This window comes from Echiichthys vipera (genome assembly GCF_963691815.1).
Source record: "Echiichthys vipera genome assembly, chromosome: 2".
NCBI lineage: Eukaryota > Metazoa > Chordata > Actinopteri > Perciformes > Trachinidae > Echiichthys > Echiichthys vipera.
In genome coordinates this window covers 6,044,608-6,064,134 of record NC_139827.1, presented here as the reverse complement: position 1 = coordinate 6,064,134, position 19,527 = coordinate 6,044,608, and the positions used below count along the sequence as shown (strand labels likewise).

Below are 19,527 nucleotides of genomic sequence, written 5' to 3'. Positions count from 1 at the left end.
ATGTTACATCTTAGTCTGGTGGTTCTGCATCTATTTTTAGACATTTCACATCATTGTAATTGTTTTACATCTATTTTTAGACATTTCACATCATTGTCTGGTGGTTCCGCATTTATTTTTAGTCATTTCACATCATTGTCTGGTGGTTCCGCATCTATTTTTAGACCTTTCACATCTTTGTCTGGTGGTTTTGCATCTATTTTTAGACATTTCACATCTTTGTCTGGTGGTTCTGCATCTATTTTTAGTCATTTCACAATTTGTCTGGTGGTTTTGCATCTATTTTTAGACATTTCACATCTTTGTCTGGTGGTTCTGCATCTATTTTTAGACATTTCACATCTTTGTCTGGTGGTTCTGCATCTATTTTTAGACATTTCACATCTTTGTCGGGTGGTTCTGCATCTATTTTTAGACATTTCACATCTTTGTCTGGTGATTCTGCATCTATTTTTAGTCATTTTACATCTTTGTCTGGTGGTTCTGCATCTATTTTTAGTCATTTTACATCTTTGTCTGGTGATTCTGCATCTATTTTTTAGTCATTTTACATTTCTATGTTGTAGTTTTGTTTTTCTCTGTGGTCATTTTATGTCTATTTTTAATCATTTTGTGTGTCTTTGCATCATTTTTGTCTCTACATGGTTGTTTTGTGTCTATTTTCACTTCTCTTTGTGGTTGTTTTGCATTCCTAAAGACATTTTTGTCTCTTTGTGATCATTTTATAACATTTTTACCTGGGCATGTCCCTGCAGGCCCGTTCACTAATCCGTCCATGCGTAGCCAACAACACGTTTGGCTCATGACTGGACTTTTATCAATTAGGGGAGACTGGGGTTGGTTGTCGCAGTGCGTATTAGCCTAAAGCAAACTAGAGGGCGCTGTTTCTTCATGTTGTTATCAAATAGTTTCCGCATTGTCATGCGCTCCTTTCTATCTGGTCATTTGGTCAACGCAAAGGAGCAGCGGCTCTACTCCGAGCCCTGTGGTGTTCTGACCCTGATGGCTGTGTGTGGTCATCCGAAAGCCTTTTCATGGTGTTTTGCTGCAAAAAAATGTATCAATGTATGATTGACATGAGACTTTTATCATTTTTAGATCACCCGCACAAAAGATGAAGTCCCACTGAGCAGATTTGAAGAGGAAGAAAAGAGAGCAAACGATGAGGTCGCTGCTATTTCAAGGAAGCTGGAGGAAAAATATGTGAGTACCTGTTTTTGCAGACCTGCGTTACTGGCGGGTGTAACAGATTTTGCAGGGTCACGCTCTTATTTTGAAATTGTAAAATGTGTTTAAACTGGAACAGATATATGTCATAGATAGATTTTCGACAATATCTATTTGTGTTACATATTTTTTTCATTATATTTTGTCGCAGGGTGGCAAACCTAAGAAGAAGGACCGCATTCAGGACTTGATTGATATCGGATACGGTTATGATGACGAGGATTCCTTTATTGACAACTCTGAGGCTGTGAGTCAGTGTGTAATCACACATTTAAGGTTTCCATATAATATATTTTTATCAGCGTCTTTGAAGACCTGTTATGTTGCACAAAGAGACAGTTTGAATATATAGGATTTTTTGCCTTTTACGGTTTACTTCACTATCTACTCAAAAATCAAATCAACCTTTATTTCTATGGCGCTTTTCATACAGAAAGGTATCGTAAAGTGCCAAGTTACAGAGATGTACAGAAAAAGAGAAACATCCAATAAAATCAGGAGAAGAAAGGCAAAAGAACCCCCCCACAGTCATGCACAGAGACACACACACATATGCATACGTTCATACACACATTCACACATACACACACAGCCACGCTGACACACAGACACACACACTCACACCTACACAAACACTAGCTGTCACTACAGAGACATGGCCGGGCAGCGAGACCTGAGGTACAGAGGAGGCTAGAGGAAGCTACCTTTGGGACACTGGGAGAGATTCCAGTCCAAGGTCACAGGGAGCACCAACACAGAGACCACCCCAACCCGGGCAGACAGGAGCCTCCGCACCAAGGTGCAGAGCCCTCTAGTCACTTGCGCCGGGACAGCACCCCCCGCGGCCAGACCAGAGACAACTCCCAAACTGGCAGGCCCCCTGAGGAAACACTGGAGATTAAAAAACTGTTGCCTAGAACAGTAAAGGGTTAAAATATAGAGGCTAAAAACACGAGGGACTAAAACATAAAAGCATAAAAGCATAGAGGCTAAAAACATGAACTAGAAAATAAAAGCATAAGACATGAGGCCATAAAAATCAATAAAAGCATGAAGGCTCAAACACAGACATTAAAACAGTAAAAAGGATAAAAAGTGCTCTGATTAGCACTGCCTAAAACAAATCAATTAAAAGCCTGGTTAAAAAGATGGGTCTTAGGGCACATTCACACTGTCCTTCCGCACCGGGCCAAAACCGGTTTTTCAGCTAAAGCCTAGTACGTTTAAGCAGTGTGAGTGCACCCGCTCCGCGCATAACTGCGGTCAGCGGGCTGCCCACGGCCCGCCTGAGAGAGGTGGGCTTTTGTAGAGCCGTTTGCACATGTACGAGCACGAGCGTGCGCACATCTACGAGCACGAGCATGAGACCTACGGCGGTTCTGAGGTCATTTTATGTGCGCCTGTTGGGAGATAGAAAATAGGAGGGGGGACCATGCGCGGACATTTAACAACAACAACAATGGCGGTGAAAGGTTCACGTTGGTGTGATGCGGAGGTGGAGTGTTTACTGCAGATTTGGTCGATGAAAAGATTCAAAAACAGTCGACAAGACGCACAAAAACTCTGAGGTCTGTGGAAAGATTTGTAAACAAAGCCACACACACGCGATCAATGCGTGTGACGTGTTACGAAGTGATGACGTATGGGCAGCAAGAAGCATTTGCGCGAGGCCCAGGTAGTGTGAGTACAAACGGGCCTGGGGCGCGGGGGGAGAGGGAGGGGGGACAAGTACCCTAAAGCCCGGGGCGCGGTGCGGAAGGACAGTGTGAGTGCGCCCTTAAGCCTATTTTTAAAAACCTCAGCAGTCTCCGCGACCCTGAGGCTCTCCGGCAGGCTCTTCCACAGTCGGGGCCCATAACAACTGAAAGCCGCTGAGCAGACATCGTTCACTCTGGTCAACACGTCTCAAAATCAAAACTGCATGTTATGAAAAAACAAATGTGACAGTTTGCTCTGCTCACAAATGGTGGTCTCTCTGTTTTATCCTTTTCCCTTCAAATGTGTTCCCAATTTTGACCTAGCTGACAAAAGTTAAATAATCAACCTCTGGCTGGTCTCCGTAGTACGATGAATTTGTGCCGGCCTCCATCACCACTAAATTCGGCGGCTTCTATGTGAACTCGGGCGTGCTGCAATTCCGCCACGCTTCCGAGACGGAGGACCTCACAACAGAAGAGGAGACGCTCGAGTCCTCCAAAGTAAGTTAAAGTGCATCAAAGAAACGTTTCAGTTTGAGAAAAACATTTTGTCACAACACCTTTTTTAAACGTTCACTTTTAGAAACGTAAAGTCAACGGCAAACAGGCTAGGCCAAAGAAGCGCTGCAGAGACGTTGGGGAGACGACGGCCAACGCGGATCCTAAATCAAGGCGAGGATGACCAAAGCGGTTTTACCTTTGTTTTAGAAACTATTTTGATTCTAACGCTAAACATTTAATTCCTAAGATTCTCAAAATAATGCCCTCATAAGTTTCACGTGTTCTTTTTGCAGCACTTTGTCTGAAGTTGTACCGAATGATGAGACGACGAAGATGAAGAAGAAGAAAAAGGCCGTCGGCTCTTTAAGCGTCACCAGCATGTTGAAAAAGTTTCAAAGGGAGAAGGAGAAAGATCGACAGAAGACGGAGAAAGCGCATCCCAAGCCGGCTGCGGTCGCCGGTGCGATCACGATCCCTCTGTGCCCGGCGGATGCAGGCGGGGGCGGAGGTTCGGGGTTGACTGACCCTCTCCTCAGTTTAATTGGATCCACCAACGATCGCGCTCTCATCCAAGCAGCCAACACAGTGGATTTTGATATCGATTTAGACTCTTTGTTAGATGTCAGTGAAGGGACTTTCTCACCAAAAGCAGTTCCTCAACATGCAGCAGAGCTTTCCAGACCCCAAGCCGGTGATCTGACCCAGTCTGATGCTGCTCCTGTACTCCAGCCTCCAAATACAAAGACTTGTGTGCAGCTGAAGCCGCATTCAGAGCAAACCCAGCTCCTGTCACAGACCAGTTCTGTCTCCTCACCTCATCAGGGAGTCCCACTGCCGGACGGACTTCCCCCACTACTGGAAGACAGCATCCGGAAACTCATAGTGGTAAGATGAATGCGTGTATGCTGAAGTGGAGACGAAGATTAAACGCATACGTTGTAAATAGACAAGTGCAGGATGGATGTATAGATGACATTCACTCATGGTTTTGTTTTTTTTAGGTTGCCAAAACCTCAGAGGGAGAATCCAAACTCAAGTTCTTCACTCCAGAAATCAACTCGATCCTGCTAGAGTGAGTTATCCAACAACAGCAGGAACAAAATCTTGTTACCGAACACTGAAAGACAGATCTATCCCCCCGATTTCCATCTCCGTGCCTTTTGCACTGATGGCGCGGCATAACAAAGGTGAAATAGCCCCACAACAAGCAGGCAGGCAGCGTGAAAGGGGCTTTTGACCAGGAGGTGGTTAAACCTGTTGTGACACACACGCACACAGATCTGTTCTATAATCTGACTTTAAATCATGATCAATGTGTTCCTGGCATTGTCACCCCCCCCCCCCCCACACACACACACACACACACACACACACACACAATAAAAATACCCTAAACTATTCAAAATGTATTTTCCAAATTCACATTCTTCCGATTTTAGATTCACAACTGAAAAGAAACGATTGAAATGGTGGAAAAATAATGTTTGAAAAGTATATTTCTGACTCTGGTCTCCTCCACTCCACTGCCAATGAATGAGTAGTGTCTTACACACATGCTGATGATCAACAGGCTTAAAAAAACAAAAGTGGCTTCATATTTTGATATTCATCCACATTAATTAATCATGCGTAAAATAGTCCCATACACTGGGAGAAAAGGAAGATGGTGAGAAGAACTGGGCGTGAGTAGACATTACATGACCCTTAAAATTATGGTTTCCTAATATAACAGTAAAGTAAGTAGGGATACGCGCTGTTGGCTGTTTAGGAGAAATAAACAAGAAAGGTAAAGCACAGTAAATTATTCCATGTGCAGCACTTTTCAAATGATAGTGCGAGCCTCTGCAAAGTTGTGATTTATCAACTCTCTGACTGTCTGGATCCAGCATCGAGTTGCAGTGTCGGGAACAAGGCGGCCAGTTGCGCTCCAAGGTGTACACGCACCTGTCGTCCTTCCTGCCCTGCAGCAGAGACACACTCCTCAAACGCGTGAAGAAACTGTTACTCGCACACATGGTGAGTGTTTTTGAATGTCTGAGTTACAGGTAGCGTGGGTTGTTTCTTTCTGCGTGTGACTCACTTCCTGTATTTGACTCTGAGCAGGGGGATCCCGTGCAGAAACTGAAGGAGGCCATCGGCAGAGCAATGCCCGAGCAGGTTGCATGTTTCCGTGAAAACTGTCATGCATACGAGCAAGTCAAGAAGTAAGTTCCTCAGCATATTCATTCATTCATTCATTCATCTCCACTTGCTTGTCCCTGTCGGGGTCGCTGGGGCTGGACCTGATCCCAGCTGACATCGAGCTTGAGGCGGGGTCCACCCTGGACAGGACGCCAGTCTATCACAGGGCACATAGAGACGCACAGAGACAGACAACCATTCACACCTATATATATGTGGCGTAATTGGTATGGAAATAAGATCACTTAATTTACTTGTTTTAATGTAAACTGTGTCAGTGAATACAGGTATATTCAGATAGTTAGGGAAAACAGTTTGTTTTTTGATTATTAAAGTTGTACTCTATAAGATTTGAGATGCGTTGTTCCTAGCAGCCTCTGTAAGATGTATCTGCAGGTGAGCCTGTTCTTTCAGAGCCTCCATCTTGTCACGTTCACTGTCATTGTGTGTTGACTATTATTTATATATATATATATATATATATATATATATATATATATATATATATATATATATATATATATACATACATACATACATGTTTGGTTTTTTTTTGCTCTTTTGCAAACTTTAATAAAAACACATTCACCTCTCTACTTTCACTCCATCCCGGACGGAAATAGGATAGACCTAATTAACCCCACCCCCCCCCCCCCCCACCCCCACCCCACAGAGAAATCCACTATGCAAATGAACATTTTCAAAATATAGTAATGATATAATTTGAGAAATGGTGACGCCAATTTTTCATGCACTGGCTCGAAGTATTTGCATATATGTTTAAGCAGCCTGTGTGCGTGCGCATGCATGTGTGTGTGTGTGTGTGTGTGTGTGTGTGTGTGTGTGTGTGTGTGTGTGTGTGTGTGTGTGTGTGTGTGTGTGTGTGTGTGTGTGTGTGTGTGTGTGTGTGTGTGTGTGTGTGTGTGTGTGTGTGTGTGTGTGTGTGTGTGTGTGTGTGTGTGTGTGTGTGTGTGTGTGTGTGTGTGTGTGTGTGTGTGTGTGTGTGTGTGTGTGTGTGTGTGTGTGCGAGAATTTGCATTAACGAGCAGTTGGACGGGTGCACCTAATAATAAAGTGCTCGGTGACTTTCTTACAGCATTTGGGTTCTTGTGTGTATTGTGTCTATACTGTATATAGATATATATCTTGTAACGCACTTTGAGTTTACATGCAATAAAATTACCAAATGTTTCTTTTCTTTTTCTCACCTTGAACGCTGCTTATGTCTGTGTCAGGACAACAGAGGCGGAGACAGAAGGCCATCAGAAGGTGAGTGTTGGTCCAGAGGATGGTTCGGAGCAGAGAGACGGGAAAAGAGGAGGACCAAAGAAGTTGTTCAAATGGAACGAAGAGGTCAGGTGAGCTTCAATTAAGATCGCTGGAGTATTTGAAGTGTTAAGTAATCTGCTGTGCACATTAAGCGAGCCGTAGTGCACATTCTTACTTTGTGTATTAATCCTGTTTTCTCTCGTACAGGGAGAGCTTGTTCCACATGTTACAGGTGAAAGTGGAGAGATATAAAAAAGAAAGGAAAGGGAGTCCGGAGTTGGAGGAGTACCTGAAGACCTTGTTAGAGAGCGAGGTCAAACCGCTCTGGCCAAAGGGGTGGATGCAGTCTGGGTATGTGACATGGATGCAAACTTACACTTTCAGTCATATGAATCTGATTCTCGTCCTTTTCAAAGTAGTCATTCACCAGATTGTGCACGCAACAAACACCCTTTCTCAACATTTGTTGTCAGGATGCTGATAAGGGAGAGCAGGAAAATGTTGAGCCTCTTTACGTCATTACCGTGAGTACCACCTACACATCTCTTTTTATTAGCATGAATTTCCCGATGCAGATGAAGCTTGTGCGGATGTTAAAGTGAGATTTGTTCTGTTTTATCAAATGCAAGTGTTAAGAGGGCCAAGCCTGAAAAGAAGCCGCCATCTATCACTGGTCTTCCTGCTATGTCAAATGGCTGCACCGTTCTTCAGGAGTCTCCACCGCTGACGGGGCTCCCCCAAGAAACCGACGACGTATTAATTGAGAGCTCAAATTCTGTGTCACCTGAGGAGAAGAAGGAAGGTGCTGTCTTTATAAAGGTGGGGGATAAAACCAGAGGGGTGGCAGCAGAAGCGGGTTCCTCTAGTCTGACGAAGGCAGACAAACCTCTGGTCTCCGTCACATCTACTCCAACCCATTCGCCTCTGGATCTCCTCGCTGATCAAGCGCTGGCTAAGGAGCAGCCTCTCTCACTCTCCCAGCAGCTCCTAGCGGCGGCCGTCGCCAAATACAGACTTTCAGTTCAACGGTCGAGCTTCGGCGCGGACACCAAAAGTCCTCCTTTTCCTCCTCCGCCCCCTCACTCCAGCCCAGTCGGTTTCCCACTGAGGGGTGTGTGTCAAATGGATTTGCCCCAGCTGCGGCAGGTTGGAGAGATTGCCCAACACACGGATGCTGACGATGTGCAGATCATCTCTGATGATGATGACGTTATTATACAGTGATAACCCCCAGTGCAGATTAACACACGTAAGTTTTTAGATTCTTTTTTTTATGTTAAATATTTGAGTGGCCTTAGAGTTTTTACTGAGATTGGCAGAACATTTAAAATGCTACTCGAGTGATTTGACACAGATTGCTGATATCTGACTTTTAGTCTGGATCAAGCTTAACCTACATTTGCCGTAATGCAATCAATGGCACATTTTTGTTGGACCCTCCCTGCCTGTTAGATGCCCTCCCTGTTTTAGTTTTTTTTTAAACTCCACAACGTCAGTGTGACAAAATCCCTGTGTCAAGGTTCACTTACTAACTTTCTATGCTAAGCTACATTCAATTCAATTTTATTTATAGTGCAAAATCATAACAAAAGTTATCTCAGGACACTTTACAGAGTAGGTAAAGACCACACTCTATGACTTATTTATGATTTACATAGACCCAACAATTCCCCCGTAGAGTACGGTGGAGACGAAAACCTTCACTATAACAGACAGGAACGTCAGACAGACCCAGCTCTGTGGAGGACGCACATCTGTCTTGACATCTGCTAGTGAAGGAATTAGTTTATTTCTAACTACTCTATCCAATATGTTACACAGCATTTTTATAATAAAGGCATGCATCTGACACACTGATAAAGCACTATCAATAGTCCTTTTATCCAGATGGCATAATGCAACAACCAGCACAAGTGATGGATCCTGTTTAAGATCTTGTTTCATAGATTTCTAAAGTTTACACATTATTTTATTTCAACTGTCAAATGAGATCTAATCATTGGTGACTGGATTTTTACTAACTAATATAATATCAAGTTCTGCAAATGTTTGCTTGTCAAGTGAATAGAAAATGATGAGTCTTTTCTTTCTAGATGGCAACCGTTTCCTTGGAGATGACACCGGACGGGTTTCTGGAGTTACGGTTGCAGAATCATTAGGGGAGATGAGCTAACAGCTAACGTTAAGACGATAATATTAATCTGACTTTATGTCTGCGGCCACAATGTGTGGTTCTCCGCCGAAGATGTGTTTTTTTTTGCTTTGTGTCAGCTTTACTTTGAGTTTGGATGATCAGAGATAAGAATATAGTGTTTTGATCCATGAACAAATGGCACTTTTACCAACAAACGGACAAACTGACTCCCGCTCCACTGCTCATGCTTCTGATTACAAAAAACCTGGAGAAATTCGACATCCACTCAAATCCCCTTCAATGACCCTTTAACCGTCTTTGTATTTGAAATGCTTTCTGTGAAATGTGAATTATTTACTTTAAATTAAATAAAGAATAAAGAGCTGACATGTTGTCTGCGTAGGTCTGTCTGGAAACAAACCAGTGTCACAGATATGGCATTACGGTGGTTTATTATTAAAACTGTACAAGACATTTATGTGGATTTCTTTCTAGAGCAGCATTCAGTCAGGAAGATATGAAAGTTCGATTTTGTGCAGATTACATGGAGACCAGTTTATTATCATACTATTTAAAAAATGTACCTGGGCAGAAGCTCTCCAAAGACACTACCTGCTTCTAATGAGAGCCTGTTGCTTTTTGGATGATTTAAAAGATGAACAATGAGACCGGATTCATTTGAAGAGGGACGCCCAAAACAATGAGCCGTCCTTGACAAACACTTCTTCCAGCAGGAGCCGATCATCCACAGCATAGAGAAGGATCGCACGTCACGTTGAGTTCTTCTTTTAGGACGATTTAAAGCCAGTTAATCATCTGAATAAGTGAGGCGGCCAACAGGAAATGTCTTTTACAGCTGTTTGTCGTTCCTAGAAAGAGGAAAAGACAAATTAATTCAACCAATACTGAACAGGATGACTTTGAACTTCTGCCTCAGTTTACTTTTTTTTCTCCAGTCACCTTTTGATCACGCAAAAATAACAGAACAAAGCGACGTTTCTCAGGAAAGACCAGTTTAAACATTTGAAATTATAACCCCTCAATAGGGCTGCTGTGGCTTAGTGGTAGAGTGGGTTGTCCTCCATTCGAGAGATTGGCGGTTCAATCCCCACCTCCCCCAGTCCACATGTCGAAGTGTCCTTGGGCAAGACACTGAACCCCGAATTGCTCCTCGTGCTGCACATGGGTGTGTAAATGTGGTGTGAATGATTAGATTAGATGGTTTGTAGATGTCCGTTGCCATCAGTGTGAATGTCTGTGTGAATGGGTGAATGTGGCAAGTAGTGTGAAAGCGCCTTGAGTAGTCAGAAGACTAGAAAGGCGCAACGTAAGTACAAGTCCATAAAGATCAATGGGGGCTTGGGAATCTAGTTTTCAGGCCTCACACTGGGAATGCAACAAGGTTGATTTTATAATAAACCTACCGCTGCCAACAAGGACCTCCACCTCCACTGTAAAGTTTTTATGTCGAAGTCCTTTTGCCGAGACTGTATATTTCCCAGCGTGCTTTGTGCTTGAGTGAGTGGGCAGGGCGACCGCCCGCCCGTCTCTGAACCAGGTGACTGAGGGCTGAGGGTTTCCTCTCACCTCACAGCGGAGGCTCTCTCCCTCTCTCACCTGCAGCTTTGTGGGACACTCGAGCTGTGGACCATCTGAGAGAAAAGATAAAGGAGTGATGGAGAGGAGGAAAGAGAAGTTATTTAAGGGTAAACTTAAAACGTTCCTCTTTGATAAAGCTTACAGCCAGGGCTTACCAGTCCTTAGCTATGTTGTTATTTTTAAAGCTGATTTTGTCATGCTTAATGATGCTGCTATAGGCCTAGTCTGCCGGGGGATAATCCTGTTAATGGAAGTCCTCAAATAACTCATATGTCAAAAGTGAAGGAGTTCAAGTACCTCGGGATCAGGTTCACGAGTGAGGGGACGATGGAGCTTGAGTTTGGCCGTAGAATCGGAGCAGCGGGGGCGGTGCTGCAGTCGCTATACCGCACTGTTGTGACGAAAAGAGAGCTGAGGAAGGCAAAGCTCTCGATTTACCGGTCAATCTTCGTTCCTACCCTCACCTGTGGTCATGAAAGCTGGGTCAGGACCGAAAGAACGAGGTCGCGGGTACAAGCGGCGGAAATGGGTTTTCTCAGGAGGGGGGCTGGAGTCTCCCTTAGAGAGAGGGGAAGAAGTTCAGCAATCCGTGAGGAACTCGGAGTAGAGCCGCTGCTCCTTTGCGTTGAAAGGAGCCAGTTGAGGTGGTTCGGGCATCTAGCAAGGATGAACCCTGGGCGTGTTCCAGGCACGTACAGCTGGGAGGAGGCCTCGGGGAAGACCCAGGACCAGGTGGAGAGATTATATCTCCACACTGGCCTGGGAACGCCTCAGGATCCCCCAGTTAGAGCTGGTTAATGTGGCCCGGGAAAGGGAAGTTTGGGGTCCCCTGCTAAAGCTGCTGCCCCCGCGACCCGACCCCGGATAAGCGGATGAAGATGAGATGAGATGTAAAAAGTCACACAGCTGATTGGCGACTAATTTCTCGAGGATCTTAGAGAGAAAAGGAAAGTCAGATATAGGTCTATAGTTGGCTAGAGACTCTGGATCAAGACTGGGCTTTTAAAGAAGAGGTTTAACTACAGCTACTTGTAAGTGACTGTGGTACATAACCTGCTGATAAAGACATGTTAATCATATCTAATACAGGAGTGCTAACTAAAGGTAGCACTTCTTTAAGTAACCTAGTTGGTGATGTCTCATCAATGCATGTTACTAATTCAACTCCATGTTTGCCACGATAATTATGATCATCGCCTTGTTCGGTCACTCTAGCTGTGCCTGTTTCTTGCTGTGCTGCTGTATTAACTGTTAGTCATACTCACATGACTTTAGCTAGCACTATAGTCACTGAGATGATGCATCTCTGTAAGTGTCTCCGTCTGTCTTTGTGTCTGTCTTTGTCTCTTTGTCCATCTGTCCGTCTTTTCTCTCTTTCTCTCTTCTCTTCCTCCCCAACCGGTGCAGACAGATGTCCGTCCTCAATAGAGCTGGGTCTGTCTGACGTTCCCTGTCTGTTATAGGGAAGATTTTCGTTGCCACCGTACTCTACGGGGGAATTGTTGGGTCTTTACCTACTCTGTAAAGTTTCCTGAGATAACTGTTGTTATGATTTGACACTGTAAATGAACTGAATTGAAAGAAAGCTGCTAGAAAAGGAAGGTTAATGTGTTTTATATCAGGAAATAGGTGAAAAAGAAACCTTTTGTTTTACTACTTCACCTTTTTTAACATGTAGGAAGCAAGCCAACAAGCAAATACCCTTCTTTGACGCTCAACTGGTAAGTGGAGACATGGGAATTCTGTGGGACGATGAGCTTTTAAAGCATTAACAGACTTTGGCAGAACATTTTATTTTTTTCAGTGTCTGTCGGAGGTCAGAAAAGGTCAGGTGTCCCCCTTCACTTTGTAAACCTGCTTTAAAAATCTGTCCTCTTACACATTTTCCACAGAGACAGTTCTGTTCATCGACTCCAGGTCAGTGTTAGCGGTTCACAACTGAAAGCATTCCTCCAAATTAGAAAAAGAAGTATATATAAACACTCACAGAGGACTGTGGCAGTGAGTTTTGGTGACACCATCACCGGAGGATGCTTAAGTCCTTCAGGTCCCAGTTCCAGCTTTGCTTCACACCAGTACTGGACTCCATTGTCTTCTTTCCTGGGGGTGATGTCTAAAGTGAAGACCTCAGTCACTGGTTCCTTCTCTGTATTGTTGTTGGACTGCCGTTGACCCAGTGCTGTCTGTCCTCTGTAGAAGGTCACAGTGAGGTTCTCAACAGGAGCAACACCCTGGACTGTACACTGCAGAGCGTACTGACGACCCTCAAACATCGGCCCGGTGTGATTAATAAAGCTGATGGACACGTTATCTGGAGGCTCTGTGGAGACAGATCAACAGATAAACCACACAGAACAGGATTTATCTTGTAACATGTCAAAAAGGCAGAAATAAGAACTCACTGTAGACTATTAGAGGGAGAGCAATGTCGCACTGCCCTCCCTGTTCAGATAGCGCGTAACACGTAGGCGTGATGCTCCACTCAGTCATGCTGTCCACGCTCCAGACCAGAAAATTATCCATAGTGGGTTCAGGAGCTCCCTAGAGTCGCAAAAGGTCACAGATCACAAATTAGGATTGTAATAGAATGTGAGTATTATAAAAAACTGTTACAATGAAATCCTTCACAGTAACCTTGCAATAGACCCTATATTTGTGAAGCTAATAGTATTCAGTCCTATTGGCATTATCTGTGCCTATATGCAGTGTGTGTGTGTTGAGTATCCAGTGTTCTTGGAGGCTCTGGGTGTGTTCATTACCTTTTTACTCCTCAGTTTTGAGGAAGGCATTTGAACGCTTACATGGACAGTGATGGGAAAACGTGACTAAGAGACACATCCTGCCTGATCGAAACTTGAATTGTGATATTTTATCAGACTTCTGGACTACTTATTAGAGACTTTAAGCAACGACGGTTGAAGCAGCAATTAAACTGGGTCTCTGACGTTGCCTGCTATGGTAGAACGAGTGGTTTGCTGTACCGACTACAATGACAGCGTGTTGGAATGTTTCTGGAACGCCATTTCTTCAAACGTCTCTGCTTAAAGTCCCTATGAAACAGTTTGGATAAGAGTCAGCATCACTAGGCCACTTTACTCTGCTGAAGACTTAAGGCTCATTTATGCTCTACGTTAGATACACATACGGATACAGATGGAGCCTTCTGTCAGTACTCTGCGTACATTGCAAGCTTGCGGATGCGTACCGATACGGACCAAACGTTGCAGTACCACCAGAAATCGAGGGGGCAGTGTGGGCCACTGTAGACAAAAGCAAGTCATCAAAAGCCCCAACGGACATTTTGAAATGGTGAAAGTGACGTTCATCTGCAATTTCTCTAATCTATGAAACCATTGTCTGGAATTCTCCGTCCACACTCAGGGATGTATTTGTCGGTCTCACAGACCACCACCGTCTGCCTCCTCCTCAATAGACGTAGGATCGTTATCGTCTCCATCGTTGCCATGTTTGACTCATCTCATCTTATCTCATCTTTTTGGACATACAAGGTTTCTGCCCGACAGCGTCTCATCTCATCTTCAACCGCTTATCCGGGGTCGGGTCGTGGGGGCAGCAGCTTGAGCAGGGGACCCCAAACTTCCCTTTCCCGGGTCACATTAACCAGCTCTAACTGGGGGATCCTGAGGCGTTCCCAGGCCAGTGTGGAGATCTAATCTCTCCACCTAGTCCTGGGTCTTCCCCGAGGCCTCCTCCCAGCTGGACGTGCCTGGAACACCTCCCTAGGGAGGCGCCCAGGGTTCATCCTTACCAGATGATCCTGAACCACCTCAACTGGCTCCTTTCAACACAAAGGAGCAGCGGCTCTACTCCGAGTTTCTCACGGATGGCTGAACTTTGTTGTTGTCAAAAATCTATCTTGTGGTCTCGTTCGCAAGTGAGGGGGGCAGAGTGGTGGATTGATAGACAAATAAGATCAGGTCATGGTTGCTAACAGGGTTTACAAGTGATATTAGAGAGTACTGGTTCCCTTACCAGTTGGACTATCCAACCAAGAACAGAAAACCCCATCCGTGATACAGAGCAGTTAGCTGTGACTGGATCTCCGTACCTGTGACGGGAGAGTTTACACACAATTATGTAGCACTAATTTACACAGAAAGAGTTTTAAAAAGACGCTTTCCAAACACGTAAGTGGTAACACAAAGAAAGAAGGAGGGATCCTTTCATAGTAGGTGGCAGTGTGAGCCGTAAACTCCTTCTAATTTTCCTGCGTTGCACAGCTTCCTTCCATTTTCTTATAGTTTAAATAGGTATCAGCTGCTAAACAAGCGCATGTTATTGTCAGAGTAGTAGATAGTTGTACTTATGGTCAAGCGTATGTATGTACGTATGTGTAGGGAGTCCAGTGGTCTCAGTGTAACATTTTTAAAACACCCTTTACCCAATGCAGTAGAGTGTGTTTGGCACTTACACAGCATCTCATGCTTCTACAGGAGTGTAAGTCTCCTCAGCCTCTCTATTCTTTTAAAAGAGAGACACATGCAACATTGTGCGTACCATTTAACCACCCTGAAATAAACAGCATTTCCAACATACCTGACCACCAGGGTGGAGGGTGACATCGTCAGAGGGCAGCGGACTTCTTCTGCTGGCTCTGCAGAGGTGCTGATGAAGGGAGGGATGGAGGGTGTGGTGCTTAGAGAAGGAAACTGTCGAGAAGGGAGGATTGTCGGAGAGGGAGGTGAAATTTGTGATAGCGGAGGTGGAGCAGGTGTGTCAATGGAAACAGGGGATGATGTTGCTGGGGTCACAGGAGTGGTCAGAGAGTGGGAGAGGAAGAAAGGCACAATAAGCGTCCTTGGGTCTTTTTAAAAGGCACTATAAAACTCCTAAATGATTACGTCACATGATGTAAATGTGTAAATATATCTTCCCTTCAAATCATTTATTGTGGATTATAGGAGTTTCACAAATAGACACTAACTACAGGTAAACTTTATTGTTCTCAAAGACTACATAACAGTTCATAATGCTCTTTAATCTCCAAAAGTATACACACTGAATACAGAATATCACCTTAAATATAAGATTTAAGGATTCTTGCCCCATCTGAGATGATCTGAATCCACAGAGCTGCAAAGAAATGCTGAATCTCTTCACATGTTTATGTTGGCGCTGTAAGCTCTGTGAGTAATTTCCCTTATCTTTACATAATACAGGCAAGGGTCAATTGAATTTTGCCATCTCGTGAAATAATACTCTTTTTAGCTGATCTATTGTGATCCATTGTTTCGTAGCGCGTTGAATACACCCAGTGTGTTCCTCTAAGGAAGGAAGGACACCCTGCCCAAGTCAAAGAACTCGCTCCTCTTTTCTATGACCATTGTTCCACTGGATCCTGAGGTTGTTCTGCTGCCTATCAGACGATCTCACTCGTGTGTGTGTGTGTGTGTGTGTGTGTGTGTGTGTGTGTGTGTGTGTGTGTGTGTGTGTGTGTGTGTGTGTGTGTGTGTGTGTGTGTGTGTGTGTGTGTGTGTGTGTGTGTGTGTGTGTGTGTGTGTGTGTGTGTGTGTGTGTGTGTGTGTGTGTGTGTCACCAACTGTCAAAATATCTATATGTTTCCTAAATGAGTGAAATAAGACAACTGCATGGTTATGTCTCTATCAACAGTCAAAACCATTTATTCCTGATTCACTGGTGTTCAGTAGAAGTACTCAGATACTCTACTTAGGCAAAAGCAATAATATAACAGTGTTAAAACCAGCATTCAATAGTAACCTAATAAGAGATATTTAACTGCTGATTTAAATCCAGCTCTGTGTCATGGCAGTGTGGCAGTGTGTGTGTATAGCTGAACGGTGTTTGGCTTCACTCTGTGGAGCTCAGAGCATCACAGGTCCGTCGGGATTCACCAGATGACGTGAAAGATTTCCACCGCGGAGGGAAGCCAAACACCGTTCATCTGCACACACTGCCCACACTGCCGTGACACAGAGCTGGGTTCAAACTGAGAAAGATACACTAGCAAAATGTATTTAAAGTATTTCAAATACTTCATGCAGAATGGATTACCAGAGTGGGTTATAATAATGTTGTATTAATGATATTATTGATACATTAACATCCAACCAGAATTTCCAAACCATAAATCTACTTTATGAGGTGCTGGGAAATTGATGAATGTACAATGTTAGTATAAAGTAACATAAAATATAAATACATACTCTATCCTAGATCCTTGCTAATCTCTCGGCTTTAATGTGTTTTTAGCTTTGTAAAAAACTGGAGACACTTTCCTGTAGTCTCCTAAAAATGGTCTAAAATAACAGACGTCTTTGACATTCACAACCGGTGACGAGGGGTCGCAGTAACAGACTACAACCCTCACAGCACGAGTTACTGAGGGATCACAAGACGAAAAGCAAAGTCTGTCTGATCTGCTCTACCCTGACTGTTTTCACATCAGTGTTTCATCTCGTTGAACCTGCCCGTCGCATTAATAGCTGTCGTCTCACTCACCTGAGCCGAACAGGCAGCCCAGCAGAAGCGTGATTGGCCATCCAGTCGCACACATCCTTCATCGGGTTCCCTGACTCCAAACACTGGCCGCTGATATGACGTTTCTCTCAAACACCAGTCACTTGTCTGTGTGATGCTGGCAGTGGCACAGCCTGAGACTTCTGAGGAAACACAGGGGGTACTTCAGGTTTATATGGGCGTGTGGGTGTGTGTGTGTGTGTATATGCTTTTTTTTTTGTTCTGCTTGTGTGTGTGTCTGAAGCTGATGATCGGGTGATTCCTTTGCTTTGGCCTCTGAAACCCACCATGGGCGTTCTCTGTTAGTAAATCAGGAGAGGAAGGAAGGGAGGGTCAAGAATAATGCAGTGTGGTGCTGCAGCACTGAGGGCAAGAATGGGTGTGTGGGAGTGTCTGTGAGTGTGTGAGTGTGTGAGTGTGTGTCTCTGAGCACTGACACACAGACGGGTTGCTGTAGAGCTTTTGGGAAAACAAGAGTAGACTCAAAGATGATGTGTTATCACAGAAAACCCGGCATGATCAGTGTAAGGACAGCAGTTGTTGACATTTCACTGTTTCTTTCTTTATTATTATTTCTTTATTCTTTCCTCACAAATGCTGCCGGTTAAAAGGGTTAGCTCTAACCTCTGACTTCACAAGCAAACATGGAGGTGACTGAGCCGATATTTATTTATTTGTTTACTTCAGGCATGTCAGTTAGATCAGTCATCATCACACGTTAGTTTAAATCATACTCTTCACATGTCCGAAAGGGAAAGCGGGAGAAGCAAAAGCTTTTCTACATTATCTTCATAATACTATTTTTCTTATGACATTTGACACAACATGTTTCAACAACGAGTAGTAATCAGAGCTGCAGTCTAGCTTTAGACAGTCAAACAGACTACCTGTGTGTCTGCACAAGTGTCTATACTCATGGTGGTGTGATTGTCAGCCTTAAAGGTGGCCATAATGTTCGTGGCATGGCCAAGGGTAGTGCCGCCTGTGATATTCGTGGTACCGTCATGGGTGATGTCCGCGGTTATGCTGCCGTGATATTCGAGGTACTGTCATGGGTGATGTTTGCGGTTATGCTGCCGGTGATATTCGTGGTACTGTCATGGGTGATGTTCATGGTTAAGCTGCAGGTGGTTTTCATGGTACCATCATGGGTGATGTTCGCGGTTATGCTGCCGGTGATATTTGAGGTACCGTCATGGGTGATGTTCATGGTTATGCTGCCGTGATATTCGAGGTACTGTCATGGGTGATGTTCATGGTTATGCTGCCGGTGATATTCGAGGTACTGTCATGGGTGATGTTCATGGTTATGCTGTCGGTGGTTTTTGTGGTACCGTCATGGGTGATGTTCGCGGTTATGCTGCCGGTGTTATTCATGGTATTGTCATGGGTGATATTCGTGGTACTGTCATGGGTGATGTTCGCCTCTAGGCTGCCGGTGGTTTTCGTGGTACCATCATGGGAGCGATTATGACGGTGATGTTGATGATAAACGTATTTTTGGACATACTGGTAATTTACATCTTATATCACCTAGAACAATACGTTCAAAAGCCCCAAGAATTTACCGTCATTACTACAATCACTAAAAAGTAGCAGAAGACACGGACCAAGTTCGTCTGCAAACACTGAAAGACAGTGGAAGAGCCATTTCAGTTTGTGTTTGCTTTGGACTTCCCGTCACTTGGGGCAGTAGTGCACGGTCCGTTCAGAGTTATCATAGTCAAGAGTCAAACTGCGCTCAGATGTTGCAATATAAGCAAACATGTTTTGACCGTGCAGTAGATGTATGTAGAATAAGCTCCAGACAAACAGAGAGAGGGTTTCATGAGTGACGACGGAGAAGGGGACCCAAATGCAGACACGGAACTCAGGAGACGGTATTAACAAATTTAATAAAACTTATTTACAAAAAGGTGCACTAAACACAAAGGAAAAAACATGAAGAACTAGATACAAACTCACGAGATGAATGGACACAAGAGGAACAGGTACACAGGGAGACATCAGGGTAAGTAGAGGGTATGATCCGGCACCGAGTGAGGCTCAGTACCGGATTATATACAGAGTGGCAGGTGATTAGTGCCAACAAGAATCACCTGCCAGGAAAACAAACTCAACACCAGAAAACAGAAAGAAAGCACACACAGAAAAACACCGACAGAGGGAGACAAAACAACGATTAAAAAGGAGAGGCAGAGACTGTCCAGAACCAATCACAACAGAGGGTAAACACATGCAGGGAAAAACAGACAGAGGGAGACGAACACAAGCAGTAAAGGGAGAAGGGAAGGGCTGCCAGGAATGGGATCCTGACATCTTTTTCAGAATGTGTTTATACTTTTGTTTTTAATTTTTTTATATAGAAATGTAATTTACAGTGTTTCTTTCCAATGTAAAGCACTTTGAATTACCTTGTTG

General features: G+C 44.1%; 3 protein-coding genes across 3 annotated transcripts in view; 1 reads left to right on the top strand and 2 right to left on the bottom strand.

Moving 5' to 3' along the window:
* Nucleotides 1–8,099, top strand: part of LOC310963671 (ubinuclein-1-like) — a gene marked incomplete at both ends in the record, with an annotated part of 9,364 nt that extends 1,265 nt beyond the window's left edge. Inside the window, 11 exons of the mRNA XM_083936563.1 lie at nucleotides 1,099–1,203; nucleotides 1,379–1,474; nucleotides 3,291–3,425; nucleotides 3,508–3,596; nucleotides 3,719–4,310; nucleotides 4,427–4,497; nucleotides 5,312–5,441; nucleotides 5,529–5,629; nucleotides 6,842–6,964; nucleotides 7,083–7,226; nucleotides 7,505–8,099. Coding sequence (XP_083792689.1) covers nucleotides 1,099–1,203; nucleotides 1,379–1,474; nucleotides 3,291–3,425; nucleotides 3,508–3,596; nucleotides 3,719–4,310; nucleotides 4,427–4,497; nucleotides 5,312–5,441; nucleotides 5,529–5,629; nucleotides 6,842–6,964; nucleotides 7,083–7,226; nucleotides 7,505–8,099 — 2,181 coding nt within the window. The remainder of the gene's footprint in view (nucleotides 1–1,098; nucleotides 1,204–1,378; nucleotides 1,475–3,290; nucleotides 3,426–3,507; nucleotides 3,597–3,718; nucleotides 4,311–4,426; nucleotides 4,498–5,311; nucleotides 5,442–5,528; nucleotides 5,630–6,841; nucleotides 6,965–7,082; nucleotides 7,227–7,504) is intronic.
* The window catches only part of lpar2b (lysophosphatidic acid receptor 2b), a 173,591-nt gene that overhangs the window by 64,086 nt on the left and 89,978 nt on the right, over nucleotides 1–19,527 (bottom strand). The gene's annotated exons all lie outside the window — the stretch shown is intronic.
* LOC310953301 (intercellular adhesion molecule 1-like) lies at nucleotides 9,503–17,229 on the bottom strand. Its single transcript, XM_083922280.1, has 7 exons — nucleotides 17,089–17,229; nucleotides 15,166–15,370; nucleotides 14,602–14,677; nucleotides 13,011–13,149; nucleotides 12,596–12,928; nucleotides 10,434–10,661; nucleotides 9,503–9,878 (listed from the first exon to the last, which is right to left on the bottom strand). The coding sequence occupies exons 1-7, from the start codon at nucleotides 17,141–17,143 to the stop codon at nucleotides 9,808–9,810; spliced, it is 1,107 nt and encodes a 368-aa protein (XP_083778406.1). The 5' UTR covers nucleotides 17,144–17,229; the 3' UTR covers nucleotides 9,503–9,807.

Bases quoted from the DNA above. Each gene is read 5' to 3' on its own strand.
- LOC310953301 (XM_083922280.1), bottom strand. From the start codon at position 17,143: ATGTGTGCGACTGGATGGCCAATCACGCTTCTGCTGGGCTGCCTGTTC. The intron at 13,150-14,601 runs GTAAGGGAACCA...TTGCGACTCTAG, and splicing joins TTGGTTGGATAGTCCAACTG to GGAGCTCCTGAACCCACTAT. The intron at 9,879-10,433 runs GTAGGTTTATTA...TCCTCTTTCTAG, and splicing joins GGAGGTCCTTGTTGGCAGCG to GAACGACAAACAGCTGTAAA.